We start from the raw sequence: 26,980 nt of genomic DNA on the forward strand, positions 1-26,980 counted from the left end.
GAGATTAAGATTGTCCCGAATACTCATTGTGCGATTCGCATTGAGAGAAAATAATGGTAGTTGGAGAGTGAATGATTTATACTGCGCCGTTAGCGATCATTTTGACAATGCTTTCTGCTGTGTCTTCTGTTCAGACATTTTGACAGTTGTTTTGTTTAATACAGAAATAAATGAAGATTTGTGGAAATTTCTATAAAAATAGCCATGTGCAGAAAGGTCTCTATCGCATATTGTTATCAATCCTTAGACAGATGTTTGAACTCAATGACGGGATAAAGCTAGGCTTTAGGTTTTTATGAATAAACATTGAAATAACATTTTCTTTAATGCTTAAAAGACGCTCTTTACCTTACATATTTCATAGTGATACTCAGCTAACTCAGATTGCCGATAAGGCCAGAATGTGTTTTGTTTTCCTTAAACAAAGTTAAATGGTTTTAAGTGAAGTGTAAAATTTTAACCTCGGCATGACGCTCAGGACCGCACCGTAAAGGTCCTTCGTCGTCTCAACGTCTACCTAAACACCGGTAAAGGTTCTTCATCATCTCAACGTCTACCTAAACACCGGTAAAGGTCCTTCATCATTTCAACGTCTACCTAAATACCGGTAAAGGTTCTTTATCGTCCCAATGTCTTCCTAAACAACGGTAAAGGCCCTTTATCGTCTTTATGCTTAAAAAACACAGGGACTCGGTTTTAAGCTCACCGTGGCCGAGTGGTAAGAGCATCGCGTTCAAATTCACACGGCTTCTCATCTCTGTCGGCGCGGGTTCGAATTCCGCTCGCGCCCGTAAGTGAGAAAGTTTCTCAGTTTACTTTCGGAAGGTCGATAGTCTCTTCCCAGGTGCATTTTATCTGGGTTTTCTCTTCCACCAATAACAGAACTGGGCGCCACCATATAACATCAATCGATCAATCAATCAATCAAAGACCAATGACTTTCACTACGACAACAACAACCTAACCACTAAGATACTGCGACCTATCCCTACAGAGCTAATTATAAGGAGATAAATGTACTTTACACATCATAGCATATTACTTGGTGATATTTAGTGATAGTTTCCTGCACAGGACAACAATCCTCTTTATCAAGGTAAATGTCTTTATCACCACTTCCTGTTGATCATTGGAGCTTTGTTGTTGTAGATTTTATGTTCTCTTTTACTGTTGATAGTGCATTTCTTTTTTGCAAAATAATGAATCGAAATGGTTAATGTAATTTGCGTTGGAAAAGGAAAGGAGAAACACTGCCCAAAGGATTAAACCCGGAACCCCGCCAGTACATGTCAGGTGTTTAACCATTGATCTGAAAACCGGTAAACATGGAGAAATCTGAGGTACTGCGACTTGTTGTCACATCAGATAAACATGGGAGTATTTGATTTACTTGGTGCACGTAATCGCATTACTTACTTAGAGACACTTCGCGTTAGTTTCCTGCATAGGGCATTATTCGTCTTTATCAAACTATATGCCCTCATCACCACTTCCAATTGATCATAGGGGCTTTCTTGTTGTAAATTTTATGATCTGTTTTAGTGAAAAATACCATTAGCTTTTATATTAATAAATGTTCCATATCTACAAAGCTAGAACAAAAAAACTTGCTTTAATTTCAAGAGGAAAAATCAAAACTGCTTTTGCGTTACTTTTGTGACTTCTAAGCCTGTGTATGCTATTTCTATTTACTACTTTAGTTATACGGGTATATTAAAGCAGGTCATGCTGCATTTATGCACGTAAACTGCACACCTTTTAAAATATGTCCTACAGAAAGAGAGAGAGAACTACCAATTCTTACAACTATTTTGGTTGTTTACATGAGAACATTTTATATCATAACAACATGACAAGCTTGCGCTTCCGTATGACGTCATTGCATGACTGTTATAAATAAATCACAGATGTACCTTAATAGAAAATGGAAAGTAGCACACTACGCCAGGATTGAAAATATTGGTCTAACTGGCGACAATGACGGTAAAACACCCATAATATATCAGAATTACTGATAGAATCTTACCACTTTCAGTAAGCAATTATTATGAAATATTTAAACATGAAACCATCTATCCCATGTTTTACGTTTTGCACTGATGTTATACAGTTTTCTTTAAAAGTTTTCTTAACAGACGATTATATCAGTAATTGTCGTGTACATAGTTTATGACCTTCCACCCGGTGCATAAAAAGTCTCTAAAAGTATACAGCGTATTCTGCTACTTTCACAATTTTATTTCGGTGCGTGACAGAGGAAAATCGGATCGACGTGCTGAATGGAATGTTTTCCCCATTAAACAAAATTGTCAATGCATGACATCAACATACTTTCATAATATCAATACATTGTCAGCGTTTCGCACTTATATTCCATATACCCATGTCATATATTTCAAATACTCCACATTTTGTCGATATTTGCATGTTACACATTGATGAATTCCTTGCATGTGTCAACGTCACTCGATGTATAGTCATGACATCATCAGTCTACTTTCATATTGATCAGACAGAAATTACACGACAGCAGTATAACATTTCGAATTTCTTTGGATCTTAGTAGCTGCATGGTTTATTTTATGCATAAGTAAAACTTTCATAGAAAATAAAATCGTAATTTAATGTATACTTAGTTATATACTTATTTCAATTATTACCTCACATTCTTTCGCGGATATTATCCCAGTAAAGATTTCCATAGCCTGCCTTGATGTACCTGCGTTCTGATATACCATCTAATTTTATCATATATGGAATGTTCACGTGATAAAGACTTACAAATGCGTATATATGTGGATAAACACACAACGCTTTATTGATCAAGGATACAGGGACAAGCCACACATTGAACACATTGTCTCTTATTTTACCCTTCACAACAACTGCCTCATCCTACCTTGTGTTGACAGGTATCTTCATTACTTTCCTCACAACAACCGCCTCATCATATCTTGTGTTGACAGGTATCTTCATTACGTTCCTCACAGCAACCGCCTCATCCTACCTTGTGATGACAGGTATCTTCATCACTTTCTTCACAACAACCGCCCCATCCTACTTTGTGATGACAGGTATCTTCATTACTTTCCTCACAACAACCGCCTCATTCTACCTTGTGATGACAGGTATCTTCATTACTTTCCTCACAACAATCGCCCCATCCTACCTTGCGTTGACAGGTCTGTTCATTACCCTTCACATTACTATCACATCATTATATCTTGTGTTGACTGGGTCTTTCCCTTTATACATAGTTATTTACACAAGAATAGTGTATTATTGGAAACATTTCATTAGGTAATGAACAAGGTATGTGTGGTTATAGATAATTATTCCAACGTTGGCTCAAGATGATTGGACTTTACTTTATTGATGACTCTTTTAAAAACAAAATATTGATCAGCGAACATAAAATTATCAAGCAAACAAAAATGTAACACACACAACGGAAATGCATACTCAGTACAGGATTAGTATGAAAGCTGAAGATAACGAACAGTGATCAATCTCATAAATCTTATAAGCAATACAAAACAGCCCTTTGTAAAATTAATCCAGGAATAAACGTTAAATAGCCAAGTACCTAAACATTTCGTTACTAGCTTGAAAATACGGATGCATATTTAATTGCTGTTATAAAATTCAGAAATTCATTTCAAAATTAAAGATCATCTCCCTTACGCATAGCTCTTATTCTTAGACGAATTTGGCTCCACTTTTTGGCACATTATTGTTCCCTATAGTAGCTCTAAAACTTAATTGTTATTTCGGATTTCAAACATTTCAATTGAGCTTCACTGAAGAGACATTATTTGTCGAGATGCGCATCTGGTGTATTAAAATTGGTATTGTATGTTTTACATTATGATCCCTGGGTCGAGGCCTCTGCTGGTGGACTGTTAGTCCCTGAGGGTCTCTGTACAGCCCAGTAGGTAAGTACTTTGTTACTGGCTTGAAAATACGGATGCATAGTTAATTGCTGTTATAAAATTCCGAAATTCATTTCAAAATTAAGGGCTATCTCCCTCACGCATAGCTCTTATCCTTAGACGAATTTGACTCCAGTTTTTGGCACACTGTTTTCCCCTATAATAGTCTAAAGCTTCATTGTTATTTCGGATTTCAAACATGTCGGTAGAGCATCACTGAAGAGACATTATTTGTCGAAATGCGCATCTGGTCCATCAAAATTGGTACCGTATAAGTTTTTTGTTGAGCCAAGGTGTCATTCCTGGATATTGTGAAAATGTATGTCTGATCGAAGAAACGATCTCAAACCATGTCATCATATCAAGAAAATGTATATTTGATCCGCAGTCAAAATCAGTGTGCTAAGAACGGCTTAACAATCGGTATGAAACACGTCAGACAGCATTTGACTCAATGATAGGTTGAAGAAGCTGAAATCATCCCGTTTTTCATACAGTGGAGTTGTCAGTTTGCCGTTAAAGCCTACGTTCAATAAAATATGTAAGTATGAAGCAGAAGTGGACGGCTCTGTTGTGTCCTTTATTCCGAGTTCATAGGGATATATCAAATCGACATATGAATGAAAGTCATTATTGTTAATAGATGAAACGTCATCGAAATATCGAATTGAGGGCTACAGCGAGAGTTTTTTTTCTTTTCACATAGAAGTTTTTGAATAAATTCTGCTTCATGTGAATATAGAAACAGGTCAGCTAACAAAGGAGCTCAATTTGTACCAATGGGAAATTCAACAGACTGTTGGATGCCCTGATCACCAAAGACCGCAAAGATATTGTCAATGAGGAACTCTAGCATATTTTTTTTATTTCAACTTTGTTTAACAAAGTAAGTTTTTGAATAACTGATCACTAGATATGAATATTTCCATTTTCCATTTTTGTTGAAGAAGCAACTGTCTATGGTGTCAGCAAGTCTAATCTTTAATTTATCTTGCGGAATGGCCGTGTATAGTGTTGAAAAATCATAGGTTCTAATGTTATTGATTTGGGAAACATTATGCGATTTCAAGTTCACTAAAAGCTCTTTAGAATTATTTTGAATCCACATTTGATTAACACCACTTCTGGCATATGTAGTCGCACAGTACGTTTGACGTTTCTCCTTAACAGCCGTTAATATTTTCGGGAGGAGTAAAGCTAGGGGCTTGGTAGACCATTTACTGGATCCAGCAATGTATCTTTGTTTGTAAGGGTTTCTATGTAGTTTAGGAATCCAGTGTAGGTACGGTAACTCGTATTCATTCGACCCATTGACTGGGATATTAAATGTGTCTAAAACTGAAGCATGGTTTTGAAGAACTTCATCTTTTGAAAAGGCAGTTGGAGTATAAGTACGATTACCAAAAGTGGAATGAATGCCAAGTTTGTTGAAAATACAGTTCTAATAATGAGCCTTACAAACAAAGACAATGTTGTTACTAGCTTTGTCAACTGGAAGCAAACATCCTCCCCATGCAACCTATCTACTTCTTTTATCACTTCTATTTTACTAAACACAGACGGATATATGGTACCTACTTTTGTCCTCATATCTAATGCGGGATATTAATATTCTTCTTATGCTTTTAACCCATTCTGACAATGTATTAAGTTCATCTTTTTTCATATTTGGCCAATCGTCTGGCATAATCTTCGACAGAATTCGCAAATTATATGGTCACTATAACGATCTAGTTCGTCAAAAAAAAACACCTATCATTGGGTCAAATGCTGTCTGATATGTTTAATACCGATTGTTAAGTCGTTCTTGGCACATTGAGTTTGACAGGATATAGGGATCATGGCAGATGTGACCGGTCGACAGGGGATGCTTACTCCACCTAGGCACCTGATCCCACTTCTGGTGTGTCCAGGGGTCCGTGTTTGCCCAACTATCTATTTTGTATTGCTTGTAGGAGTTATGAGATTGATCACTGTTAGTTTTCTTCACCTTTCATAATAGGGATGAAGTTCTGACGCCAATTAAAAGACAGAGGTTATCTTTATTTAGGACATTTTTAGAATAAGTGATTTGAGGTCCTCATTTTCAACTATATCAACATTACCAGTAATTTCATGTCCAGTTGGACTATATTTGAAAGAAGATGAAGAACAAGAACACATTGATGGATTACGTATAATATGGTCTATATCTAGGTACTGCAAAGTCGGTTTATAATTAAAAAGTTTGGATGCAATAGTAGAAATATAGCTGTAAGGAATACAGGGTGTAGACTTGAACTTGAAAAAGTTGGAATACACGACTGAACCATTTCTTATGACGAAGAATGTTGCTTATGTTGACGGCATTTATTCCTTTGTTTGTAAATTGGAGCTTAAGAAACTGGCTGCATGATTTGGAAGGAATACCATCCATGACCCGTGCTGGTTTAAAGAGCCTGTGATGGGCAACATCCATATTCATAGAGTTCAGTCTATATTCAGGTGTTGAAAAGTCCAAGTATATACTAGGCATAGCTTCTTCAAATAACGTGTGTAAAACTCTCAATGAAACAGAGTAAAGTTTTGTACGAATATGATGTAGACCTAAGTGTGTGTTGACGTAAGGCAAAAGTGAATCAAATGTGACATGATTTTGTATGAACGATGTACATGACCGCGTTTCCGTCTTTGGTTATTGTGAAAGAGTCCCATCACATTCACGTTATTTCCTTGTGGACTAGTCAAATTTCCCACATCATATACATTATCATTGCATCCATATGTAAATGCAGTGCATAGGTTCCTGATCCAGTGATCTTCTCGTTCTCTACGAAAAGGAGTGTTTAATGTTGGATTATTTGTGTAATGGTAATCTTTTTTTCTCTAAAATCCTTACCCTCATCGACAAGATGGAGTGGTACGGTGCATTTAAATGCTTGTAAAGAAGTTGGTTACCACCATTATTAATTTGAAATTTGTGCCCCGATATTCTTTTATTAAGTGAACCCTTGTTTTTTCCCACATGAATTAAGCCACACAGGTTCCACTCAGTGGCGTAGAAAACGTTAGAAGATTTACAAGTCAAATTATCAAAGTATGTCAAAAAATGTAGAACAGTCTTGAAAACTGCATTGGAGTGAATGGCACTTGCTACAAACAAAACCTTTTTTCTGAAATGATGAAAATGGACACTCAATTTATGTTAATATTATAAGGAAAATTAATACAGTTTATAAAATCTGAATTTTATTCTTCTTTTCTCTATTGTATCTAATAAAGTGGATCACTTATATTTAGGGGGAGGGGTGAAATACTTTTTAATATCATAGTAATTTAGCATGCGGAACCTCTTTCAAAGCGTTCGAGGTTATCCTTTGAGGATTCTGAACCTCATCGCTCATTTGAACCAAAACAATCACAAGATAGTCATTCCCCTGTCTTGGAGTCTAACACATATGAGGAGTGTATTGAAACAGGTAAATTGGGGGAAACTGCAAACAAAGAAACAGACAAAGATGTTAAGGTTGCTTCCTTTATTGATTCTACTACTTCTTCTTCTTCTTCAGAAGATGATATCTCAGAAATACCAGTTCAAAAGGCCCATGTTGTACATGAAAAATGGCACACACCAGAGATCGGTAGTACCCCAAATCAGCCTCGGAATATTTTCTTTCCAGCAAAAATGTTTGGTAAAAAGATGAGATATTTTAATGCCTCCTGGTTTGATCGGTGGTCTTGGTTACATTATGTAGAAATCAAAGATGTCGTATTCTGTTTTCCTTGCATAAAATCATTTCAGAAGAAGACTCTCAGTTGTCACAAGAAAGAAAAAGCTTTCATATCAAGTGGTTTTAAAAACTGGAAAAAAGCAACCACAAAATTCGCCGCACACGAGAAAAATGATTGCCATAAAGAGGCAATGGAAAGGGAGTTTACGATAAAGGAGGAGGTTAAAGATGTTGAATAATGTCTTTCAAAGACGCACGAAGTCGAGAAGAAGTCTAACAGAGGGAATTTGCTTAAAATCACACACATTTTGAAGTTTCTTGCTCGACAAGGAATTGCTAACCCTAGAATTCGAATTTTAATCAACTTCTCATGCTAGAGGCTAAACGCAATCCCGAGCTTCAGAAATGGCTACAACGCAAGACAACTAAGTATGTTGTTCCAGATATACAAAATGAAATTTTGCAGATGATGGGGTTGCAGGTTTTGCAACACATTGTTGCTTTCATCAAATCGTCTGAATTCTTTTCAATGATGGCAGACGAAACGAGATATTTCCAACAAAGAGCAACTTGTTTTATGCATTCGATGGGTTGATCAAAATTTTACCGCTCATGAAGATTTATTAGGGATGTACTATCTTTCTGACATTGGGGCTATTTCAATAACCCTAACAATTAAAGATGCCCTTTTGAGGTTCGATCTGCCTATCAACAAAGTACGAAGCCAGTGTTATGACATGGCTGCTTCTATGGCTGGTTCAAAGACAGGTGTTGCAACACAAATTCATGCACTTGAACCCAGAGCCCTTTACAAACACTGTTATGGGCATGCTCTTAACCTAGCTTGCAGTGATTCTATTAAGAGATGTAAGTTGCTTAGAGACATTACAAAGGATATAACAAAGTTGATTAAAGAATCTCCAAGAAGGGAGATGATTTTCAATACATTAAAAATGCCAAAATTATAGAGAAAACGTCAGCGGGAATAAGGGTTTTGTGTCCCACAATATGGACAATAAAAGCCGACACATTTTTTAGCATTTTGTCAAACTATGAATTTTTAAGAAATGTTTGGGATGAAAGCCTTTAATACGTGCGTGAGGTAGAAATGATAAACAGAATTAGGGGAGTGGCTGTTTATATGTGCTTATATGTGCAGGTTTGATTTCAGGTAAATGACCCCCATAAATTTTGAGTTCACATGGTCAAAGGTCAAGGGTTAAACTGGATATATTGATATATTGTCTCCTATGTTTTAAAAATCATTTGTTTGATGTCACCAAACTTAGTACACTGGTACATCCTAAGGAATACGACTACCCCTATTAATTTTAGGTCACATGGTCAATTTCAAAGACCAAGAGTCAATCCACTCTCGACATAGGAAGACATTTTCCGCTCACTATCTTGAATTGTTTTCACACTACTATCAACTAAATGATGGATGTGTATAACCCTTTTTAATGTGGGGCATTTATGTTTTACAAACATTTCTTGTTTGTATACAGGTACATTTATAATGTAGCTTCGTTTTGGCAGATCTTGTATTTCATACAATGATCTATGACTTTGTTATCTTCTGTCATAGATATGACGAGAGCCGTTGGGGCTAGGTTGAGGACACAATGTGGGATCTAAACTTGTCATCGAAATAAAGAATGAAAAATAAAAATATTTTAAAAATCACAACAGTGCCAAAGTGACTTAGGTGAGCAATGTGACCTACGTTCTTAGTTTGCCATTACAACCTATCACTGGGTGAAATGTTGTCTACCGTGTTTTATACCGATAGTTAGGCCGCACTTGTCACACTGATTTTGCCTACAGATTACTCCGTTTATCTGATTAAGACATGGAGCTCACGACGGGTGTGACTAGTCGACAGGGATGCTTACCCCTCCTAGGCCTCTGATCCCACCTCTGGTGTGTCCATGGGTCTGTGTTTTCGCAACTCTTTATTTTGTATTCCTGATAGGAGTTGTAACGCTCATTACTGTTCGTTATATTCACCTCTTATTTTATCTTCTTCATAATGCCTAGACAAGTAGTTACCAAACTGAGTACAAAAACATTAGCGAGGTCAGGAACGGCTTTACAATTTATACCATGATCACACATTCACTTGACTTCTCGACATCACATAACCAGATTGCGTACATAGTAATGAAGACATAACTATCTACCAAACTTGTAAAATTCACTGTCCCTGGATCAGATTGTTGTGTACTTCATAGTTCTGATTTAGAACATGATTTATATACTAGGGAGCCTACTGAAGTTCATGTATGGATCTAATGTAACTAAGACAGACAGTGGTACTAAACTTTGACTACTCGACCAAGATCAGGGTCACTGCTAAAAAAGTAAAAAATAGTTGGCATGAGCTTAACTTTCAAAAGCGAAACGTTAAAGTATATGAATGTCGCTTTTAATCAACAAGTCTCAGTAGTTTAATAGTAGTACCTTCAATTCTTAACTGTGACGTCATGTGTTCAAACTCCTCTTGTGCCAGGGTTGCATGAAACATAAGACATAAACATAGGCATTGATCGCTCCTTTGCCAAACATACCCGTAGCTTGATATAATCTTTAAAATGGAGGTCCAATGTTGTGTCATGCATGAAGACGTTAAAGATTCCTCACTGATACAGTCCTGAGCACTATGCAATGATATACATTTGTATTATGCAAAGGTCTTAATTTGTTTTACTTCACCTATAGCCCGTGACGTCTCAATATGAGTGAAAGATTCTCATAGGTACTGAAAACAAGCAGGCACTTTGGTTTTCTGAGGATTCGCATCATCTAACAATATCTTTATTTGTAAATTTCTTTTTATAGATGGTCAAACTGGACTGGTCTAAGAAATAGCGGTATAATATAGGGAGGTGATTGGATGTATGGAATTCTTCTCATATCTCAGGAATCACACTGAGGTCAGTCTGCTGGACTTCAACAGATTCTGATCAACAACTTGATCATTCAACTAGACTGGTGGCCAGCCTGGGTCTGACAATGGGTTAGTCAAATTGTGAGTCTCCAAAGGGCGGTATGGGGTACTCAAGCTTTCTGTGTAAACCGTATATTGCCTTTTTTTGTTAGCTCACCTGAGCTGAAAGCTCAAGTAGGCTTTTCTGATCGCTTGTTGTCCATCATCTGTCTGGCTCTCTGTCTGACTGTACGTCTGTAAACGTTTTACATTTTCCAGTTACCACTTCTCCAGAACGGCTGGGCTAATTTTAACCAAACTTGGCAAAAAACATCCTTACGGGAAGGATCCTCAGGTTTGTTCAAATGAAGGACCATACCCCCTCCAAAGACGAGATAATCACAAAAAGTACAAATACGGTGGGCCACTAAAATATCTTCTCCAGAAGTGCTGAAATTTATATAAAAGCTCCCTTACATAGTTTAGATTCAAGTTTGTTAAAATCATGACCTCAGAGGATAGGGTGGGGCCACAATAGGGGATCAAAGTTTTACATACAAATATACATGTATCGGGGAAAATCATTAAAAAATCTTCTTCTCCAGAGCCACTGGACAAGGAAAGTACAAATTTACATGACAGCTTTCTGACATAGTGTAGATTCAAGTTTGTTAAAATCATGACCTTCTGGGGTAGGATGGGGCCACAACAGGGAATCAAAGTTTTACATACAAATATATAGGGAAACTCAATCTTCTCAAGAACCATTGGGCCAGGAAATTACAAATTTACATGAAAGCTTTCAGACATTGTGCAGATTCAAGTTTGCTAAAATGATGGTCGCCGGGATTAGGCTGGCGTCACAATAGGGGATGAAAATTTTCCATACAAATATAGAGAGAAATGTTTAAAAATCTTTTTCTCAAGAACCACTGAGCCAGAAAAGTTAACATTTAGGTAAAAGCTTTCTGACATATTGCATATTCAAGTTTTTTTTTAGCTCCGTCGTCTGTCCGTCCGTCTGTCTGTAAACCTTTTTACATTTTTGAATTCTTTTCCAGAACCACTGGGCCAATTTCAACCAAACTTAGCCAAAAGCATCCTTTTGTGTCTTTCAAAGGGGAGATAATCACAAAAGTGTAAACATAAGGTGGGGTCATTTAAAAATCTTCTGAAATTTACATGAAAGCTTCCTGACATAGTGCAGTTTCAAGTTTGTTAAAATCATGGCCCCCCAGGGGTTGGATGGGGCCACAATAGGGGATCAAAGTTTTACATAGAAATATATTAGATAAATGTTTGAAAATGTTCTTCTCAAGAACCACTCAGCCAGAAAAACTGAGGTTTACATGAAAGCTTCCTGACATAATGCAGTTTCAAGTGTGTTAAAATAATGAACCCCGGGGGTATGATGGGGCCACAATAGGGGATCAAAGTTTTACATGCTAATGTATAGGACAAATCTTTAAAAATCTTCTTCTCAAGAACCACTGCGCCAGAAAAGCTCAAATTTACATGAAAGCTTTCTGATATAGTGCAGATTCAAGTTTGTCCAATTTATGGCTCCCGGGGGTAAGATGGGGCCACAATAGGGTATCAAAGTTTTACATACTAATATATAATGAAAATCTTTAAAAACCACCGAGCCAGAAAAGCTGTTATTTACATGAAAGCTTTCTTACATATGTCAGATTTCAGTTTGTTGAAATCATGGCCCCCAGGGGTAGGATGGTCACAGAATACGTATTTGTAACGTGTCGTGTGATTGGTCCGTGAATAATCCCGAGACCATTCGGATGATCCTGAGACTAAGCAATGTCTTTGCGAACCGATCACACGGCGCGTACAACAAATTTTGTTTCATACCTTGTGTATTTTATTATACCGGTAGAAGGCCAATCTCTAAAGCTTACAAAAAGCGTGAAACGATTACATGAATCGTAAGAGGGATGATATAGACCGGGAATTTTTCACATTTCAGAGAAACTATTGTCACTAAAAAATTATCATAAGGGGGGGGGGGGGGGGTAGTAATATTCATACTTCCTAAAAAGTAGGTATTTTTCCCAATTTTAGCTTTGAAATTCCCAAACAATGGAAACAAATCAAGCAAAGTAGCCTAATTGTTCATAAATCTTCTTCACAGGCCCACAGAATACAATTTGTGCTTCAAATTGTTAAGTAAACTTAATTTTCTGACCTCTGCTTATTTGAATGAGGTAAACTTGGACCAAATTGAAAGTCAGAAGGCATCCAATTATACCTTAATGCACTCTGGATTGGTTTTTTCCCTACTTCTTGGTATGAAACATTTTTCCCAATTTCAAGCAAATGTCACTATTTTCCCCAATTATAAAGGCCCAGGCCCTTGAAATCAAGACCTTGAAAAACCTGAGTGGTTCTTGATGGGAAGGTTTTTAAATATGCTCACATGTATAACTTTGATCCCCTATTGTGGCCCCATCCTACCCCGGGGGCCATGGTTTGAAAAAAATTGAATCAGCATTATTTCAAGGGGCTTTTAATGTAAATTTCAATTTTCCTGACCCAGTTGTCCTTGAGAAACATTTAAATGATCCAACCCAATTTTTGTATTTCGTGATTATCTATACTTGAAGAAGGGTGTGGTCCTTCACTTGAACAAATTATCTTAAACCCTTTCATCTAAGGATGATTTTTGCCAAGTTTGGTTGAAATTGGTTCAGTGGTTTTGGAGACAAAGGAAAGATGTAAAAACTTTACAGACAGATGGACTGACAGTAGGACAACGGGTGATCAGAGAAGCTCAGTCGAGCTTTCGTCTCAGGTGAGCTAATAAACAAGGTCACAAACTTTGTTACAAAAATGTCTTGTTACAAGGAATGTACATATGATGTATGAAAGTCCTAACACCCACCATTCATAAAATTTGAACTAAGCTAAATTTTTGGATATTTGAGTCAAACCCGAAGGTCACCAGATCAAATATCATTTTATCAAATGGAAGGTCATGTCATAGGAAATATATATACAAAATACGAAAACTCTTAGGATGATTTTTGCCAAGTTTGGTTGAAATTGACCCAGTGGTTTTGGAGAAGAGTAAAAAATGTAAACACTTTACAGACAGATGGACTGACAGACAGAGAATATTAAAAGTGGGTCAAAAATGATAAAAGTGGGCCACATTTCAAGGTCAAGATCGCAAGGAAAATATATTCATGTAATCAAATGTAAGGAATTGTCATTAGGAATTTATACACAAAATATGAATCTTCCATCTTTAATGATTCAGGCAATATTATTTAGGTGCAGTATGTGTTAAAAGTAGGTCAAACTCCAAGGTGAAGGCCATGACATAAAAAAATCATGACATCAAGTGAAAGATTTTGTCATAAGAAATCTACATATAAAATGTAACATCCCATCCTTCAATAGGTCGGGAGGAATTACCTAGATTAGCTTTTGTTAAATGTAGGTCAAATGTCAAGGTCACAAACTTTTGTACGAAAAGAAAGATTGTATATATGGGATATGAAAGCCTTATCTCTCATCATTCAGAGGTTATGAGCTAATTAAAAGCTTCGGACAGACAGACAGACAGGATAAAACTTACCCCCCCCCCTCGCCCCACTTTAGTCGTTGTGTTATTATAAGATACCTCTAAACACTGTTAGTCAACCTGTTTACAAAATGGTTAATTCTTACAGATTATTCATCAGTCAAAAATATGAAAATATAAATATCGTAGTGAGCAGTGACACAAAAGGGTCCCGCTTTCCTTTGTACCATTATTTGCTAGGTTCAAGGTCCAAAACTCTAGGAAAAATAGGTCAAGAGAGCCCAAGTTCATGTATCAATTTTAATTCAAAGGCTACAGGGATAGCCCCAAAAACTCAAGAAAAATGTCAATGCACTGACACACAGGCTGATCACAATAGGGTTCCCGCCTATATAACAGGGGCATTAATTAATTGTTGTAACTGACTAAGCCCAGTCAATCTACAGACACACAGGCTGATCACTTTAGGGCTCCCGTCTATATAACAGGGGCCCTAATTAATTGTTGTAACGGACTAAGCCTAGTCAATGTACAGACACACAGGCTGATCACTATAGGGCTCCCGTCTATATAACAGGGGCCCTAATTAGTTGTTGTAACGGACTAAGCCTAGTCAATGTACAGACACACAGGCTGATCACTATAGGACTCCCGCCTATATAACAGGGGCCCTAATTAATTGTTGTAATGGATTAAATCTGTCCTTTTGTAAAGAGTAATTAATTCTTAATTACAGGTTCATTTAGTCATTATTTTAATTTGTGAGTGTTTATTTTGTAGACTTGTGGAGATTTAGATACGTGTTGTTTATTGACGTGATAAACAGAAGACTGTGACCTTGTATTTGAAGATCTGTGAAGGAGGCCAGACGTTTGTGATCATTCTCTGTTACAGTACTACATATCTAAGTAAGAACTCAGTAATAAAGTAAGACTGTACACTAAATCATGTTTATCTATCTGTACTGACAGTAATAAAGTAAGACTGTACACTAAATCATGTTTATCTATCTGTACTGACAGTAATAAAGTAAGACTGTACACTAAATCATGTTTATCTATCTGTACTGAGAGTAATGATGTAAGACTGTACACTAAATCATGTTTATCTATCTGTACTGACAGTAATAATGTAAGACTGTACACTAAATCATGTTTATCTGTACTGACAGTAATAATGTAAGACTGTACACTGAATCATGTTTATATATCTGTACTGACAGTAAGACTGTACACTAAATCATGTGTATCTATCTGTACTGACAGTAATAATGTAAGACTGTATACTAAATCATGTTTATCTATCTGTACTGACAGTAATAATGTAAGACTGTACACTAAATCATGTTTATCTGTACTGACAGTAATAATGTAAGACTGTACACTAAATCATGTTTTTCTGTACTGACAGTAATAATGTAAGACTGTACACTAAATCATACTTATCTATCTGTACTGACAGTAATAATGTAAGACTGTACACTAAATCATGCTTATCTATCTGTACTGACAGTAATAATGTAAGACTGTACACTAAATCATGCTTATCTTTAATATATACATTGAAACATAACACAGATAACAAACAAAATAAGGTTCAACCAGACAGTCATAAACAAACACACATATAGTGTCAATACAACGTTAATTACAAATCTCAAACACTGGTGCAATTAACATAACAGTAATCAACACAGGGCTGTAATTAACATGATGTTTATTACGGTAATCAACACAGAACTTTGTACATAGGTAATTAATACTGTGGAGATGTGAAATTAACACCGCTTTGATAGATGTAATTAACACTGTGTAGAGCTGTGTAATTAACACTGTGTTTATAGATATTGGATTTTCTTCACTTTAGCAGTGTTACACTCAGCCACAAAGAGGTTGTCTCTGATGTCCACACATAAACCTAATGGACGTTCTAAATCACAGTGAATGTAACGGAGGAACTGTCCGTCCTGATCTAGGATGTGGATATGGTGATTGTGATAGTCTGCTGTCAGGATGTGACTCAAGCTGTCTGTAGTGATGCCGACTGGAGTAAATGATTCCTTGGTATTAGAGGGAAGACCAGTGTATCTAAATCGGAGTTTTCCTGACTGATTGACCACCACTACTGCTCTAGCTTCACTGTCAGCCACACAGATATCCAGGTTCTTGTTTTCACTGATGGATTTCTCCTGATAATCAGATGAATAGAGAGAACGACCCTTATCATTAAACTGAATGGTTTGTGTCTCTGTGGAGCCGGAGTAACGCACGACTTTGGATTGTTTGAGATCATTACTGTACATAGTAACCAGGAGACCGTTAGACGCGGTACAGCAGACATTGCAAGGTCTCCACCCCTGTAGTGTGATCACGGTCCGTATCTTTTTATTCTTTATTAAGTTAACAGTTTTATTATGATAGTCAGTATAAACTAGATCTCCGTCCCGTGTCACTGCCATGTCCTCTGGTGCGTTCCCTGACTTGGTTTGTATTGATGTCAGTAGTTTATTCTGGAGGTTGAGAAGCTTCATGGTTTTGCTAAACCCGCGTGTCCAGACTTGATCTTCACTCAGACAGCTAACATTGTATAGTGTGTTATACCCAGTGTCTATGGTGGCGGTAAGTCGCGGTGCAGCAAGCAGTGATCCGACTGTTGTAACGGATAGTAAGGTTAATGAACCAAACATCTCATTAAGTTTTTCTGTGTTAATTGTTGGAGTAGATAAGCTTGGTAATGTAACTTTGATTGTAGGAGGCAGTTTATTGAATTCATCATTTCTAGATTTGTAAGTTGATGTTAAGGAGATGTCGTTGGTGTCCAGGATGTTTTTCATTTCTAGAATGACCTGGTTGATTTCAGTCATTCTGTGCGTGATTTCGTCTGTGTGTTTATCTAATACAGAGATATGTTTAGTTTTTGTCTCTACAATGTCTGCTTTCCGTTTGTTGACAATGGCGGTGACCTCGCGATGCCATACTTCTCCTTGTTGGTCAGCAGTTGTGGCCAGTTTTCCGTAATTCGTTTCTACTTCGGCTTTCTCAGTTTGGACAGCGGAGGAAATTTCCTTATATCGGGGGGAAATCTTGTTCTCGAGTTCTTCTAAATCTTTTTGTATGAGTTGTTTTTTAGAGCCGAGTTTTTCCAGAACATCTGATATATCGTGACCTTTGTGTTCACGAAATAAAGCGCAGGTAGAACAGACAGGAATGTCACAGTTCTCACAATAAAGTTTGCAGTCTTCGTCGGTGTGTTTCAGACATTTTGAGTAACTGGGAGTAAATTTTTTGTGTAAATGATAGGGTGCGATTTCGTGTTTTTTGGAGAAATCTGAGAGATGTTTACTGACACAGTCAGTACAAAGATTGATATCGCAATGTTCACAGCAATACTGCAGGGGGTCAGTTTCACAGAGGTCACACAGTATAACGTCCTGAGCACGCGGGTCCATCTCTGGGGTCAGGGGTCACGAGCAGTTTACTGTCAATGAAAAAAAATGAACTTTAATATTAAAATGAACAGATTATAACAATGTACTTACATTACTGATGTTTGTTAGGTTTTTATCTCCATTAAAGCACGCATCTTTAAATTTGACTTAAAAACTTTATACATGTATTACACAAAATAAGAAATAAATGTCTAGGTTTCTTGTTTGTATCATACAGGAAATATACACAACGGAAGAATGGGTTAATTTCTACAGAAATGGCAAGAATTAACTCCAATTTAAAATAATTACACTCATATAGAAAGAATGAATGTTTTATTTGAAATTCATAGATGAAATGTTAAATATATGAAGATCATGAAATGTATAATATGGATAAATATACCCCCCCCCCTCCCCTCCGCTGCGCTCTGAATTAAATGAAATTAAAATACTCACTGTAAGCATATATATGTCAGTTTTGATAAATGTACTCATTCAAAACAATTTTCCCATACATTTCTAACAATTTAGAGAAAGAGCAATGCGTATTGTAAAATAATTATGTCTAACCTGTAAATATCCAAAATGTCCTCTGTACAGCCGCCTCTTCCTGGTATGTCAACCTGATGATGATGAGTGAATTTAATGTGCGGGCCCAGCTACACTATATATGTAGACCTTCCGTCCTGTCACGTGATTTAAACAGGAAATGCGATTATTTATCCAAATGGATCAAACTTCATTTACAAAACCACTCAAACTTTCTAATGTAAACAATTAATACATTTATAACGGAAGGGGTATATATGATATACATATATAGAACTAATTTGTGTTTAGACCAACAAATCAATTATCTATTTAAGGGCGGATCAAAAAGGGTTTAGGTGGTGGTAGCTGCTACCCAAGTTTCCCCATTAGATCCGACACAGCTGTTTACTTGACCTTCTCATAATTAATACTCCGTGAATTTCAGTTTCGACTTGAAAAGGTGAACAGATGTAAAACTAATATTTTCAGATATCGGAAAATTTACACTAGTTCCGTGTCCTACTCGGGTCGTTGTTTAGCGGTATATAACAATATATATAACAATGAATTTATCTAGGAAAAAATCTTCTATGTAAATGTGCGTATGTATAACTACAACGGCTGTTGTTTGTAAAATAGCATTTTTTCACATCTGTAAATAAATGTATTGAAATGTAAATGTGTTTGTCAACTGATGAAAAAGGGAAGTTTTCTCCATCGCGTGACGACTAACTTTCACATTCTAGAAGAGGGGGGGGGGGGGGGTATTGTAATTTTAAACACTTTTTATCTACAAACCCAGACACTTGTGTTTGGTGTGATTTGATATCTAAGGCGTTTACCGTATACGATCAGGTAGTATATTTCTAGGAGAAATAAGTATCGGTTTATTTTCAGAAAGATGTAGAGAAACTTTCTCTAAAATAATGCCAGGTGTGGAGTCCGCAGACACAGGACATCTAGCCACCTGAAATATATGCTAGAAGACTCTGTTTCCATTCATGTTTTCAATATTCTGGTAGTATATTTTCACTAATGTAATGTCAACTTTCCAAAAATGGTTGATCTTGTGTGTCGTACATTTCAAGTGTTACTTCATTTACTGTTGGGTGCTTATGTTTGATGTTCTGAAGAAAAAAAATGAAACATTTGAAAAAAAGCAATTACTTACAAATGATTAAATTGGGTCAACTGTTGTTTGTCGTGTTACATATTCAGAATGCCAGGCCGATCTTGGCACAGTGATTTTGACTACGGATAAATATGTTTACTTGAGCAAGACATAGAGCTCACAGCGGGTGTGACCGGTCGACAGGGGATGCTTACTCCTCCTAGGCACCTTGTCCCACCTCTGGTGTGTCCAGGGGGCGTGTTTGCCCAACTATCTATTCTGTATTGCTTTTAGCAGTTATGAGATTGATCACTGTTCCGGAAGGCAAACATTTATATTCAAATATAGATCCCAATTTGTAAAAAATGAATAAATAAATATATAAGAAATAAGAATAAATAACTGCCAGTGGCAAAATGTTCTTCATTTTGCATCTTATCTAATTATCTTTTTAGCATAATATTCTATTATGTTCTAATTCATTACACTCAACCGAACATAAATAATTTATACTATAAATAAACACAGTGTGTAGGTACAGAAGCGTTCTCAAGAGTGCAGTTTATTGACGTCAAAAATCAAATACTATATATATCTTCTTAGAAGAAATACATCTTCTGTTCTCTACAATGAGAAAATAAGATCGGTAATAAAACAATTCATAAATACTTTGTGGGTGGGTGGGTGGGTTGGTGGGTGCCATGTCAAAACGCACAGGAAGAGAGCCTTCGAATGGGGCCAATTCCTTACTTGCAAAATCACGATAAGCCGTGCTTCTATAATTTAAATACCTGTATAACAGGTAACAGAAACTTAAATAGAAACCAATGAAATTTTGTTTCCGGTAAATATAAACAAAGGACGTGTTCAATATACACACGTGTAACTATAACTATAATAAATACATATTCGAACCTAATTGACTGACACTAAACAAACAAGTCGGATTGGGACGCTGAACTCGGTGGTATTATCTCGGTTCACAAGAGCGTAACGTTATACCTAGATTTTTTCCTACTACGAGTTTTAATTAATAAACAATATTAGGACTTCTTAGCAAAAATAGGATTTGTACTCTGAGTCGAAGATGCGTCCGCGGGACTCGTCATATCAGAAAAACTTGCGTCCCATATGAATTTCTGCGTCGGGGACGCAGACTCTTGCGTTAGTGACAATTCTATATTTTGATGACAATAATGATGTTTTTCCATGAAATGAGAGATGTTTAAGAACTTTCTAACAAAGCATATAAACTGTTCATGGACTTGATATGAACTCTTAATAAAATTCAAACAGTAACATATTTTTCATGGTGGTTTGATGTGAGAATTAGTAAAAATAGAAGCTGAATTTGGGTATCAAACTTTTATTTATTTGTCTAAACAAAATTACTGGAAATGCACGATTTTGCATCTAGATTTTGAACATTTCCCCGTACCCCAACCCCCGGAGGCAAGCCCCCTCCCGCACTCTTCCCCCTCGCTGTGCTTCGCAACTCGACCGCCTGCCTTCGACAGCCGGACTAGGCACCAATGAGTAGGATTAGTAAATTACAGGATTTACTAGTCCTGTGGATTAATTGAGTAAAAAACTTAGTGTTGAACAATATATATATATATATATAGAGAGAGAGAGAGAGAGAGAGAGAGAGAGAGAGAGAGAGAGAGAGAGAGAGAGAGAGAGAGAGAGACTATATAACTGACCAAACACGTGTTACCTGTCCTACAGTTAAATATAGAATTAAAATCAACTCCATGACCTCCATAACGATACAAAAATAGTCGATAAATTTATCCTAAAATAACAAATAACGACAACTCGTGGAAAGTCGAAGTAGGCGATAAGTTTATAATACAAAGATATCTAACATTGATATAAGATTGTGATAATGCTTCATCAATCTCAAATCTCTAAATATATGCACACAACCATAGAACAAGTCTTTTATGATGTATGAGAATCTGGCATTGAACTAGATATATATAGTGCAGTCAAAATTGATATAACTGAGAAAAAATTGCAACATAATTTACAATACAATTGTTTGTTCTATTCATATTAATCATTATACTTCAATTATCTGCCCTGTTTGCCTAGATCATTTCTTCTTAAATATGAAGATTAAACTTTTAAAATATTCCTAATTCCTAGATATCGAACCTCTGTAATATCCCTAAATATGGAGATTGAAATTCTACAAGACAGTCTTCATGCAATAATGCATGGAAGGTGAAGATAACGAAGAGTGATCAATCTCACAACTCCTATAAACAAACATCTGGTGTGACGACTAGGAAGGGTTTGGGTTTGCAAAAAAAGTAAGTGGTCTTCTTCCACAACCATAATTTGACTCATAGAAAGTGACGATAACGAAGAGTTTTCATCTCATAACTCCTATAAGCAATATAAAATAGATAGTTCAACAAACACGGACACCTGGATATACCAGAGGTGGGATCAGATGCCTAGGAGGAGTAAGCATTCCATTACTCAAATGACTTAAATACCTTTGACTAATGATGTCCTGCATTCTGACCATGATACACATTGACCATGTGATATTTGGGCTATTGCTCTTAAAACCTTTATTGTTTGCCGTTTTTTGGTAAGCATAAATATCGTGTAGGGACAAACATTTCCCCTCAAATGATAAAAAGACCAGTAATGTGCAAATCAAATATTTCAATACGTTAATACATTCATAAATGAAGCTGATCAGAATGGGTTTTTTGTGTAATATATTGTGTATTCCAATAATTGAAAGAAAATCCGTGAATCTGATTGGCTTTCTACAAAAGTTGATTAGTATCAAGGATTTTTTTTACCCTACGAAATCATATCTCACATTGGCAAGATAAAAACGTCCTCGATTCTAAGTGGTTTTTCACGGAAATTGAGAAGTATCAATGAAGTTTTTTTTAAGAGAGGGAAACATTTCCTTCACTCAAAACCATGTAAATAGATATTTGGTCTGTATATAGAAGAGAACCCTTGATTTCTAGTGTTTTCGATTGACGCTGACAAGTATCAAGGAAGTTGTTTTGTTTCTGAGCGAAGAAAATATTTCCTCGATCCAACTTTTTGTAAATCAATTTCGGCATGTATACGGATTTTTAAAACAACCTCTATATTTTGGTTTGAGAATTTTAAAAATAAATAAATAAATAAAAAACCAACATAATTTACCGTGTTTTATTATAACAAACACAATGAGAATTAACATACTGTAATTTACTCGCTTTACTATAACATACACAATTAAAAATGGCATAATTAACTGCTCCCTTTTATAAAATACACCATCCTAATTAACATAAATTACCGTGCTTTATTATAACATACACAATGAAATTTACATAATTCACCGCGCTTTATTATAATATACACAATGAAAATTAACATTATTTACCGCGCTTAATTATAACATACACAATGGTAATTAACATAGTTTACCGCGATTTATTATATCATACACAATGAGAATTAATATAATTTACCATGCTCTATTATAACATACACAATGAAAATTCACATCATTTACCATGCTTTATTATAACATACACAATGAAAATTAACATCATTTACCGCGCTTAATTATAACATACACAATGAGAATTAACATAATTCATTGTGCTTAATTATAACAAACACAATGAGAATTTTCATAATTTACCATCCTTTATTATAACATACACAATGAGAATTATCATAATTTATCACGCTTTATTATAACATACACAATGAAAATCCACATAATTTACCACGCTTTATTATAACATACACAATGATAATTAACATAATTTATCATGCTTTATTATAACATACATAAAGAGAATTAACATAATTTACAGCGCCTGGATCCGCCCCTGTTAGGTATACCGTATTCAATGATAATTAACATAATTTGATCAGAAATAACAGAAATGAAACGCTTTATTATACTCCTTCGTGCATACCTCTGATCCTTAGACGAATTTGACTCCAGTGTTTGGCATCCTGTTTCTTTTTAGTTCGTTATTTCGGATTTCCAATATTTCAGCTTGAGCATCACTGAAGAGACGTTATTTGTCGAAATGCGCATTTGGTGCATCAAAATTGTCACTTTATAAGTTTTCCACTGTATATAACGATATTATCATAATTTAATGAGAATTAACAGAATTTACAGAGCTTTATTAGTATATCGTATACAGTTATATTTTCTTCAGTTAATGAAAATTAAAAGGATTTACTGCGCTTTACCGCTATGATAATACACTGTTATTATAATTTACTTAAGATGAAATGCTGCGGCTCTTGGAATACTTGTTTAGGGACTCTCTCTCCTTTGGGACACGATCGTCTCATTGTTCCAAACATCCCTAGGCCCCCTGTCGACCGGTCATACCCGCTGTGAGCCCTATATCAATTAATGAAATGTGTGATCTAGAACGACTTCTGGATAGTTAACGTATGTTGTAACATCAATAGCCCATCCACGTGTCAGTCAATCAATCAATAATACACTCAATCAATTAATCAATCAATCAATGTGTCAGTCAATCAATCAATAATACACTCAATATTTTCAATCAATCAATTAATCAATCAATGTGTCAATCAATCAATCAATAATTCACTTGATATCTTTAATCAATCAATCAATATTTCAATCCAACAATGTGTCAATCAATCAATCAATCTATCAATCAATAATTCACTCAATATTTTTAATCAATCAATCGATATTTCAATCCACCAATGTGTCAATCAATATATCAATCATTAATTTCAATCTGTCAATCAATCAATCTTTCACTCAATGTCAGTAAGTCCAATTATTGGCCATGGACCTGGAATGAAGCAAAATTTGTGGCAGGCTTAGCCACGTTCGGCGATTGTCTATCATTGACCACTGACACCTCGTAAATTCGTAGAGCCATCACGTTTCGTGAAGGTGGAGAGTCGAGACACGTTGATGTGGACAAAATGAATCCTGAAATACACAAAAAGAGAGACAGCAAAAACGCGACAAGATTGATATACATGTATGCCATAACAAATGAGGAGGGGGAGAGGGTTGGATTTTCGTTGACATGCAATTCAAAAAGGACTAGCAATTAGAGCTTGTGCATTATATATACCCAGGGATTAGAAAAGGGAAAATGGCATGATAGGTATTTGGGAGATAGTGTCAAAACCGTGCAATTTAATGATTGCAAGAGTTATGTTTCTTTGCCTGAACAACTAATATGTGTTCTGTTCATTTCAATAACAGGACTTTGCTCATAGCGAGTTAAGTCTGATTACTGCCAGATCGTGGTGTTGGCATATCAATTTCCCTGTTCTCCGATTTCCTGGTAAGGGGCGTTAATTTCACAGTAAATCCTGAAAACGCCTATAAGGTAACTCCATACTCGCAGTTTTATCTGATACAAGTTCAAAATGTGTATTCATTTCCATTCAATAGATTTAAAACTAACAAATTATCAAATAAAATACATAGGTCATCACACTTTTTAAGATGTAAGACATATATAAACAGAATCATATATCACCATCAGAAAAGTGCAATTTCCTTTAACAGCGATATTAAAATTCCATACAAACTGGTTATGACGATATAGTAGCATTCATAATGATTTCATGAAACTGTGTCTTCACAAAAATATACAAAATGTTTGTTAAAAAATAAAGGAAATCATCGCATAATAGAATTGATGAAGAAATCAATAGAAACAGAGTTATTGCCCTTGGATTCAATATTTTGAAATGTATAATTGATTATTCATCTTTAACTTAGACTTTTGAAATATTTTAACAAGGTTTTTTACAATAACTATAGGAAAAGACTCCCAACAAAATGTATGTTCTTATCATGTATAAATTTAAATAAATCATTTATTTTGCAAAATCTGATGACATCACAGGAAGGTGGAATTACTTTAACTCACTGACCAGAGATTTTGTTTCTTTCTGTATCTTTCCTATTCGTGTTCGTAAATCGATGTCTATTTTGTTTAATCTCTTTATTTTGTTGAAACAAAAACCACATACAATATTCTAGGTGAGTTTGTAAAGAGTGTAGAAATTAAATTCGTCTATATGACTTTTTATCTTTTATGACATTTATACCTAAAAGCATGTTATGGTCACATCCATGTTTTGTAGAGCTAATACTGTCTTCTACATAGAAGAGTTCTACATCATTTAACAGTAATTTTGATTGGACACAATTAGATCATGCATATGCATGAAAAAAAACGTTATGTGATGTTGAATGCAGTTTAACGGAGAGAAAACCCCTGGGTTCCGACGATGCTGGATCTCAATTCCAACCATTATACGCAAGAAAGAGTATTGTGGATAATTTCTCTTCCGATAAGTTAACAGTTACATGTACTTTTGTCGACGTTTCGAGGGGAGATTTACGCTATGAATTTTCAACTGAGTGTAAACAAGATTTCACTAACATACAGTGTATTTACTCATAATTAATCTGTTTAGCATAAAATCGATATCCGTGTAAATTGTATTCAACAATCCATAATAATTATTATCAATCGTACCCATTCCTAAGCACAACCTAATATATTATATTATACTTCATGTAATTGTATGTAAATTTTACTGCTAGTATTGTGCGACTATCTCTACATGAAAAATTCTCAACCGTTTCCCTCTCGAGCTGGTTTACGTGATAGGCATCAAAATATTGCACGGACTCCTCGATCTCCAAAATTACAAACGAATTATAATGTTGATCGCAAAGGGGTGTGATCAAAAGTTCAATGTCTGATAAACACTTAATTCACATAGTTTTCATCAACGGCCCACCCCTTAGTTTAACTAAATTTGATGAATGATGAAATTAATAATAATCAGTGTGTGAAAATCGATGTCGGATGACATCCAAGATACCATGGCTACATTCGAGCAGCAGTGATTGTTTCGTCAGGCCAACGTTCGCAAGCTACGTTGGTCCAACGTTATTTCGCTCATCGGTTCTACGTTGGCCCAACGTGTAAGGCCTACTCTGGCCCAGCATGTTAGGCCTACGTTGACCCTGAGTGTGTCGGGCTTACATTTGAGAGTGATAATGATCTAGAGTCCATATTGCAAAGAATCTAATATTGATTAGCCTAATCCTCAAGCTCATTCTGTTCTGCTAGAATTTGGGTGGCCGTAAGCTTATTTTTCTTTCTCCTCCATCTCTATCATAGGAAAGTGGAACAGACCTTCCGAAAGTAAACTGGGAAACTTTCTAACTTACCGCCGCGAGTGGGATTCGAACCCGCGCCAACAGAGGTGAGAGGCCGTATGATTTTGAGCACAATGCACTAACCACTCGGCCACGGAGGCCCCTGTGAACATAAGAATTTAATCTTATCATGCAAATGTTGATTAAACATTAGACCCGTCTAGCGTATCATAACTAGTTACATCATCCTGTGTCCCCAGCGCCATGGTGCCTACCATTATATCATGACTTACGTTGGGACAACATCGGGCCAATGTGAACCTCACAACGTCATTTTGACTGCTATTATATTGATTAATCTACGTTGGGGCAACATTGGGTCAACGTAGAAATCCCAAGGTCATTTTGACCACCTATTTGCATCAATTTACTTACTTTGGGCCAGCATTGGGTCAATGTTACGTTCCAAACTCATCTTTTAGTATAACTTACGCAAACATGCTAACGTTGACCCCACGTTGTATGCCCAACGTCAACCATCTGCTAACAGTATAACCTTTTGCAAACGATGGCCCAACGTAGTCATGCTATCTGCTTACAGGTGTGTTTACCCCCC

General features: G+C 36.0%; 1 protein-coding gene across 2 annotated transcripts in view; it reads right to left on the reverse strand.

The window, feature by feature from the left end:
- LOC125661075 (uncharacterized) overlaps positions 1-18,195 on the reverse strand; it is a 277,053-nt gene extending 258,858 nt beyond the window's left edge. Inside the window, exons 1-2 of one of the 2 annotated variants that reach the window (XM_056148126.1) lie at positions 18,113-18,195; positions 15,908-17,589 (exon numbers count right to left, since the gene is read on the reverse strand). In XM_056148126.1, coding sequence (XP_056004101.1) covers positions 15,950-17,560 — 1,611 coding nt within the window. In that variant the 5' untranslated portion in view covers positions 17,561-17,589; positions 18,113-18,195 and the 3' untranslated portion in view covers positions 15,908-15,949. Of the gene's footprint in view, positions 1-15,644; positions 17,590-18,112 lie in introns of those variants that run through there. The other variant, XM_048892956.2, reaches the window with a different exon arrangement.
- Between the last annotated feature and the right edge of the window lie 8,785 nt (positions 18,196-26,980).

This window comes from Ostrea edulis, chromosome 8 (assembly GCF_947568905.1).
Source record: "Ostrea edulis chromosome 8, xbOstEdul1.1, whole genome shotgun sequence".
NCBI lineage: Eukaryota > Metazoa > Mollusca > Bivalvia > Ostreida > Ostreidae > Ostrea > Ostrea edulis.